The sequence below is a fragment of the Asparagus officinalis genome, chromosome 7 (genome assembly GCF_001876935.1).
Source record: "Asparagus officinalis chromosome 7, Aspof.V1, whole genome shotgun sequence".
NCBI lineage: Eukaryota > Viridiplantae > Streptophyta > Magnoliopsida > Asparagales > Asparagaceae > Asparagus > Asparagus officinalis.
In genome coordinates, this window is record NC_033800.1 from 38,744,493 (window position 1) to 38,753,465 (window position 8,973).

Genomic DNA, 8,973 nt, shown 5'->3' on the forward strand with positions numbered 1-8,973 from the left:
GCAGGGAAGAGCACCTCGATGGGTAGAGCGTCAGAAGGTTGGTGCGGGACGACACACTTCTTCAACCAAAGGGCAAGGTAGCCTGCTAATAGCGCCCGGGACCCTATAGACCTCTGTGCGCGGCGGAGAAAAGAGCGAAACTTTGTCCCCGCGGGAAAAGCCCCCTCAGCACTGCCGATAGTGTAGGAACGAACCTCAGCCTTTTCCAACAACTCATTAACGGCCGAAGGAGTCATCACGTCTAATTCATGAATGGGCGCACTAGAATCACCATCCAAGTTCTGAAACAAGTAGCTGGCAAACTGCTTCAAGCTGATCTGCCTCTTCCTTCTCGCTTGGGGAGAAGTTTGGATCAAGGAAGTGTAGTAGTGGCAAGTAAGATCCCAGAGTGTGTCATACATGTCCGGAGTATCTTTCTTCATACACTCCAGCTGCTGGTTCGTAGGGAAGTACTCCTGATACGGACAGTCCCCCATCGGAAGACCCGAAACATAATGCATCTCGTGCAAGGCCAACCCTAGCTCACCTCCGCTGGTCAGGAAGGTGTTGCTATCGGGCATATAAGTCTCCAGCAAAGCCAAGAAATGGCGACAGCTGACTGGGATGCCGTACATAGTAGCTCGTATGGGTGCATACAACCCACTGCTCTTCAGATCCCTCTCCCAGCGCGCCAAGACGAAACCAGTCATGCGCGCCCACCACCCTTTGGCTAGGGAGGAAGCCCAGCCATAACATCTGTACTCCGATGGGGGTAACTGTCTCCCAAGAAGAGCCAGACGGTTGCTCACAGTCGGAGCAGCAGCTGACACCTCGCCTGGGGGTGCAGTATCAAGACCCATGATCCCGGGTCGTAGACCACGCACGTCATGATACCCCTCAGAGCCAGGAGTCTTATGGTTAGTAGCATATCCGCATTGAACCCGATCAGCATCTTCAGTAAGATGCCAAGACATCTGTCTGTCCACGGCTTGCCCCTTCAAGTGACTGAAAGAATAGTGGCGTGGAATCGAAGGGATGTACAAACAAGCTCCCCCGTCGAGAGTTAGCCAATGCTCCTCTTCAAGAGTCAATATAGCGGGGTCCTCAACATGATCCCCGCAAACAATGGCGCCCTCCTTCCTGTATCGAACGGCAAGAATCATTTGGACGATCCCCATCGAACCGAGGAAGTGGGCTAACAGCCTGCCTAAGGGAAGCCGAAGAGAAAACCTCCCGACTACAGCCGGTGTTGGCGTGAGGAGGAAGGCTACCCGCGGGAAATTCCACTACAATAAAGCACAAGGGCGGAATCAGATAATCCATCTCGTAAGAAGAATGATAGACTCATCCACGGAAGAATTGGAGAGACGATTTTGAGTGACCTACACCGGAAGGACGGCATGCATTATCACGTGAATAACGTGGTAACGTACACCGACCTATAAGGTGTAAGACGACACAAAATCGCCCCAATATACCGGAAGACTTGAATTGGCTAAGCAAAACAAGTCTGAAACCTTACCCTCCGCGAGAGAGGTATCGGTTCTTCCTTCATGACCCGCAAAGAGGTCAATCAGGGATGCAAAACAAAATCTCTGCATAAATTCTCACAACCACCAGTCATCAGAAAAAGTGGTACAATTTACAACATAAGAGGAGGACGCTAACCTAAAGGAGCCTGAGTTATTTTCTACCATGTTGACCTTATGACTCCCTTCTTCACCCTTTCCGCCTACAGGAGTCTTGATAGGAGCTTTCTTTCGGTAGTAGCACTGAGTCGAAAGATGATTGGTTCTCCCACAGACATAGCAAAATTTAGTCTCAGACTTTTGGCTAAAAGGTTTGTGGTTTCTAGAGAGATTGGGATGTTGGTTAGGACGTTGAGAATGATTCTTTTTCTTGAAATTCTTGCCCTTGGGTTTGTGATTTGGGTTTCTAAAGTTCTTAGGCTTTTCTTCCACTAGGTTTACTTTTGCTTTCATTTCATTTTTTGGTTTGGAGTTTTGCCTATGTTGATCCTCTATCCTAATACCTTTGAGGGCTTGTACAAGAGTCAAGTCACCCTGTAGATGACGGAGATCTTTAGCAAAATCAGACCAAGAAGGAGGAAGTTTATCAATAAGACTAGATACCTTATATTCTTCAGAGAAAGTATTTCCTTTCGACTGAAGGTATCGGATGTAGTCTTGAAATTCATGAAGCTGATCATTGATGGGTTTACTATCTACCATAACAAACTTATTAAAGGAGGAGGAGGAGAAACGTTCTATACCAGCATCATCTAAACCATATTCAGACTCTAGTGCTACCCACAATTCTTTTGCATCCTTATACTCATAATAAATATCATACAATTTGTCTGAAAGAGCACTAAGGATTCGGTTGTAACAATGAAAGTTTATTTCCTCAGGAGATTTGGAAATTCCGGATGTTGTGGTAGGTGTGGAGGTAGGTTCAGCTTGTGATGATGAAGAGGGTGTAGGTGTTGATAAAGAAAAATCAGAGTCAATAGCAGAAATAAGTCCTAAAGTTGTAAGCCAATATTTTATCTGATTAGCCCACCGTTTGTAGTTCAAACCGGTGAACTTCTCAGGTTTGGCTGACTTAGATAGATCGGAACTAGCCATAAAGTCTGAAAATAAAATTGCTAGTCTTGGTAATTCAAATGATCTGAAAAGAACTTGTTTGTGAGATATAGACTTATAACAATGGTTCACAAAATTTAAAACTCACAAGAATGGATAAATATGAAGTATATGCACACTGACACTATTAAAGGTGCAGATATAAAATTGCTTTGTGGTTATGCAAAGTTCTAAATAAAAGTTAGCTGTAGCAAGTATTAATCTAACAAATAAACTTTGCAAATGAATATAGATTAGTAAAGCAATTGAATGATATGAAACAGTGAAGAATCAATGTGGTGGTAACTCAAATTAATTATTATTATTATTATTATTATTATTGTCTGGATAGTTTTCAAAGGCAACAGATACAAATAATGTGATTAAATATGAAATATGTCAATGACAAGCAAGAAATAATTTCGGCAAGCTATTTGAATCTATTTCTAAAGTTCTATATTAACCAGCAATAAAATCCAAAACTATCAAGAACTTGATCACTCAAATGTTGATCAAGGAAAACATACGCTGAATAAAATATATGCTCAAAGAGAAGATACTAGCATAATGAGCAAAACAAGCATGAACAAAGTGTTTTTTCTTGTTGAAAGAAATAAACGCTTAACAGAGAAATGTTATCGCTCTTTCACTCAGCAATCAAATAAATTATACAATTAGAGATTAGGAACATGCACCAAAAGTAATTATGATACTTATAAAGCACGTGAAGATATGCAGCAGAGAACAGAGACCACAATATTATTGAGGTTGCGAACAAATTATCAGATCCTTTGAAGAAAAATACTTTTGCAGCAGAAGTAAATATATAGAATTTATTGAAGGCGTCAAAAAATGCTTACAGATATCCAAACACCACTCAAGACGACATAGAAGAACAATATACACATCATCAAGCAACACATGACGGCGCGGCAGGACATAGTGCCGCGGCTAAGGCGCGGCAGGACATGGTGCCGCGGCTAAGGCGCGGCAGACCAAGGTGCCGCGGCTACCATGGTGCCGCGGCTAAGGCGCGGCAACCTATGGTGCCGCGGCTTAGCCGCTGCAACCTATGGTGCCGCGGCCATGATAAGAGGATACTGTGGCAGTTGTAAGGCAGTTATTCGATAATTTTTTAAAGTCCACGTGGCGGCGTATCAAAAATAGAACGTGTGCTGACGTGGACAAGCAGTTAAACCACGAAAAAGATGGTTAAAGGTCGTGGGAGAACGGTTTTAGGCACGATGGAACGTGCTGATAACCGCCTCTTTGGCCGCGGCAGCCTATACTGCCGCGCCAATGGCCGCGGCAGTGTAGACTGCAGCGGCCAAAGAACAGTTATCTGGTCGGTTATTTTGCCCCCGTTTCAACTGTGGTGCACCAAGACCCCTATAAATACCTCCCTAGGCACGAAAAAAAAGGGGGGGAAGTATTTCCAGAGCAGATTAGAGTAGAGAGCCTTGAGTTTTGGCGAATTAGAGCAAGAAAGAGAGTCTTCCTTCTTCACAAACATCCTCAAGAAGCTTTTGGCGATTCCTAGAGATCTAAGCTCAAACTTGATCTTTGGAAGAGTGAACATCTTACATTGATAAGATATTCGCTTCAAATTCTTACTTCGATAAACGAAGAAAGAATCATTAAACCCCTCACGGTTCAATCAGAATCTGTGATTTGGTGGTCCACGAGTCAAAGCGCTCCCGGCACAGGCAAAGATCCCACGCAAGCAACGATCCAAACAACGATCCTGCGTTTGTTTCTAAAAAGTTATAATTTTCATTTTGTTGTGTAAAAGAAGTCTTATAAAAAGGCTATTTCTTTCGAATTTGTTGTAATCGACTGAAGATATAATGAATTCCACAACGAGACCAACTTTTGACGCAAACAAGCTGGCGACCACAGTGTGAGCCAACGGTCTCGCTGCCGAGACCGTCGTGTCGCAGCCGATCAAGATTCTAGTTGAATCCATGGTTGAATACGAATTCGACCAAACCAAGTTTGAGGAATATCTCTCATCATCCTCTTCAAGATCTTCATTGTCTCGCAAGTACAAGAGGATCTCACAATTGAGGAAGACTTACATGCCAAAGAAGACACAAAATGAAGACTCTCGCCTGATTGTTGCTGAGAATTTTACTCGCAACACCTCTGCTCACAATGGCTCTTATCTAGTTAAAGAGTCATCGAATCAAAGCCCGCCGGCATTAACGAAAAGAGCTCGTCAGAGACAACGCCAACGCCGCGCTCGCCAAATGGCTAAGGCCTTGGAACAAACCGACGGAGTTCGTTATCATGTGGACTTAGAGTCGAGGAGGCATCGAGTGATTCAGTTGTCTCAATGACCAATCATTCATGTCTCTGCTAAGCTCACGACGGAGGAATGGACTATTGTCAAAAGGACTCGTTCGACCCTCAAAGAACGTATACAAAAACGTCGTGCAAACGCTGCTCAGGCCCGTGCTCTTTTACAACAAAGACGAGAAAGGAAGAAGAAAACGGTGACCAAAGAACCACCGAAACTCCGCCAAGTTTGGATTCCAAAGTCTGGACTTATGCAAAATCAGCATTCGGAGCCCGTTAAGATTCCATACTCGCAAGGGGGTGATTTTAAACGTGCGACTCCCGACATAACCTTGGATCGCTTAAAGACAAAAATAAATTGTCCTGAGAATGCCAACAAGGTTTTATACCCCCAGAAGAAGACGCATTCACCAAATGATATCGTCATACCTGGGAGGTCATGCCAACAGACGATACGATTTTTTGGCAATCATACCGATGAATCGTATTATCAAGTTGGGGTTGTGAATAATTTTCGAAAGAGAGTTATTCGAGAAATAAACTCTCATTGTTCCTGTGCGCGACTCGTTAAAGCAGCATTATCAGAATGTGACTGTTTCAAACGAGAAGCCATCCCACGAAGAGTCTCTGTATTGTCGAAGCCTAAACCGAGACATTTCCGCAAAAGAAAATCAGCTACCCAAGATGATGAATTCCCTGACTCAAATCCCGACTTTTCCCCGAGAAGAAAAGTCAATCCAAGAATTGCTCAAAGGATGTCTCGACTCCAATTAGGAGCCATCAGACGCAGAGATTACAAAAGAATGCAAGAAGGAATGTCCTCGGAGGATGAATTCTCGGACACTTGTTCTGCAATCGCTTCTGATGATACAATGTCTAGCACAGGACAAATCAGAGAAGTATTCACAATCACTGCTGATCAGTTCACTCAAATACTTCAGGAAGCTCTAGCCAAACAACGTGAAGAAATTAGAGCTGAAGTGAAGACAGAAATGAAGTTGGCTATCCAACAAATGAGAGAACTGTTAACTCAACAGCCTCAACCTCCTGAGTCCAATCAGCAACTTGAATCCAGCCACCACACTCGGAATGTTGTAGAGGACAGTGATCCAGAGGTGGATGAAGTCATTATGGCTGATACACCTCCCAATGACAATAACGCTGGGGGTGGTTTAACGGATCCTCCCAATAACGATATTGGGGGTGGTTCAATAGCACCTCTCACTGGGGGTGGTCCAATTATCTTTACTCGACATCATTCAGAAAGAAATGAAGACGATGACGGGAAAATGCAAAAACTTGAAGACAAAATCAATGCTTTGATGACGGCTCAAGAAGTTAAGAAGACGGGTATTCCATGTCCTTATCCGAGGGAATGGGATTCAATACCATACCCGACCAAATTCAATCTGATTAACTTCACACCGTTTGAAGGGAAGAGTTCGCCGATTCAACACTTGATTTATTTCAAGTCTCATTTGGGCATAATCTCTGGAAACGAGGCCTTAATGATCCGGTCATTCGTTGGCACCCTTCGTGGGCCCGCCTTCGATTGGTACCGACGGCTCAAGCCAGGGAGCATCAATTGCTGGGATGACATGGAAAGTTTGTTCCTCAGCAACTTCTTCGATGATGACACCGAAGTGTCAATCGGAATCCTTTTGGATGAGAAGCAAAAAGACGGAGAGTCAGTCGACAATTTTGTCAAGCGTTTCCGTAACATGGCGATGAATTGCAGAGATCCTATTACAGAGGAGTTCATCCTGCAAACATGTCACAATAACCTCTCCATCGATGTCCTGGAAGCTCTGGGGGTCGTGCCATCCACAACTTGGAAGGAGTTAAAATCTCGGGGTGAACAAGCTGAGCACTTTCTTAAAAGAAAGAAAGCTGAGAGAGGCCAACCAATGACATCTGCAATCGTTGAGAATGCGACTCTCGATCCGAGGTTTCAAAAGGAATATTCTTTCGAAGATGATGAAGCTCCAGCCATCTTGGAATACCTCCTCGCTAATGACAAAATCGAGCTACCACCTATTAAAGATCAGGATGGAGCTAAGAGGATTACGGATCCAAACTACTGTGCGTACCACAGAAGGGTTCTTCATCCCACTGAGATTTGCTTTGGACTCAAAAACAAGATCCAAGCCCTAATTGACTCCGGCGTCATAACGACGAAAGAAGTCGAGTAAAGACGACCATACAACTCCAGTGGGTGCACGAGTATAAACTGTTTCCCCACACTCCAAAGAGTATATGAGTATAAACTGCTTCTCGATTATCCAACTGAGTACAATTAGGGATAGCCCGATCATTACATACAAAGTGATAAACACTACATCCCCACGGTGATTTCTGAATACTCTTTTGCTGAGATGAGATTCGATCACCTCGTTAGATCAATCTTCCCTCACAAAACCCCATTTGGTCAAACCTTTAAACAGTTAGGACCAAAACCAAAATCTCCTCTCGATTCGTTCCATGAGAGAGGTCCACAAATTGAACGATCAAACCTTTAAACAGTTAGGATCGTCTCAAATTCCCTTTTGGTCAAACCTTTAAACAGTTAGGACCAAAACCAAAATCCCCTCTCGATTCCTTTCATGAACGAGATGTCCACAAATTGAACGATCAAACCTTTAAACAGTTAGGATCGTCTCAAATTCCCTTTTGGTCAAACCTTTAAACATTTAGGACCGAAGCCAAAATCCCCTCTCGATTCGTTCCATGAACGAGAGGTCCACAAATTGAACGATCAAACCTTTAAACAGTTAGGATCGTCTCAAATTCCCATCTTGGTCAAACCTTCAAACAGTTAGGACCAAAGCCAAAATCTCCTCTCGATTCGTTCCATGAACGAGAGGTCCACAAATTGAACGATCAATAAACAGTTAAGATCGTCTCAAAACTCCCACTTGGTCAAAACCTTACTACAGTTAGGACCACAACCAAAATCCCCTCTCGATTCCTTCCATGAACGAGAGGTCCACTTTTAGTTGAATAATCAAACCTTGTGACATTTAAGATTCTTTAAGTGGAGATCCCACTTCGAGTTTCCTTTGCACCAGGAGATAGAAAATAAAATTCTTCCTCTCCATTATCGGGTTCATCTCTACCAACAAACAAGAGACCAGGAGATAGAATATAAAATTCTTCCTCTCCAATTCCGGGTTCATCTCTACCAACAAACAAGAGACCAGGAGATAGAATATAAAATTCTTCCTCTCCAATTCCGGGTTCATCTCTACCAACAAACAAGAGACCAGGAGATAGAATATAAAATTCTTCCTCTCCATCATCGGGTTCATCTCTACCAACAAACAAGAGACCAGTAGATAGAATATAAAATTATTCTTTTCCATCATCGGGTTCATCTTTACTAACAAACAAGAGACCAGGAGATAGAATATAAAATTCTTCCTCTCCATCATCGGGTTCATCTCTACCAACAAAAAAGAGACCTGACTACCTCCCAACGGGAATATGAGGTTAAACTATTTCCCGAACACTCCGATGAGTATATGAGTATAAACTGCATCTCCCTGAACCTCCCAACAGTTCTAATTCGAGACTTCGACAACGGCCACGCGATAAACGCAGCACTGGAGGAATTTTAGCTATTCTACAAAGCACTGAATAGGCTAAAAGATGAAGAAGTCAAGGATTGAAGCCATTCACAAACCATTCTACGCAATTTCCTCAACAAAGCACTGGAGAAATTGCAGGGAGAGTTATCATATCCAAAGTGTCTCAGACCCCTCTCTAAAAAATGATGAGTCTGAGATACTTTGGAGGGGGTATCTGTAGACATCAAAAAATGCTTACAGACATTCAAACACCACTCAAGACGATATAGAAGAACAATATACACGTCATCAAGCAACATATGGCGGCGCGGCAGGACATGGTGCCGCGGCTAAGGCGCGGCAGACCAAGGTGCCGCGGCTAAGGCGCGGCAGACCAAGGTGCCGCGGCTAAGGCGCGGCAGACCAAGGTGCCGCGGCTAAGGCGCGGCAGACCAAGGTGTCGCGGCTAAGGCGCGATAGCACATAGTGCCGCGGCTAAATGCGCG

The 8,973-nt window shown here is 43.8% G+C and overlaps 1 protein-coding gene across 1 annotated transcript in view; it reads right to left on the reverse strand.

Moving 5' to 3' along the window:
- Positions 1,587 to 8,973, reverse strand: part of LOC109846992 — an 8,460-nt gene continuing 1,073 nt past the window's right edge. The window contains exon 3 of the mRNA XM_020416233.1: positions 1,587 to 2,649. Within this exon, the coding sequence (XP_020271822.1) occupies positions 1,587 to 2,606 (1,020 nt within the window). The 5' untranslated portion in view covers positions 2,607 to 2,649. The remainder of the gene's footprint in view (positions 2,650 to 8,973) is intronic.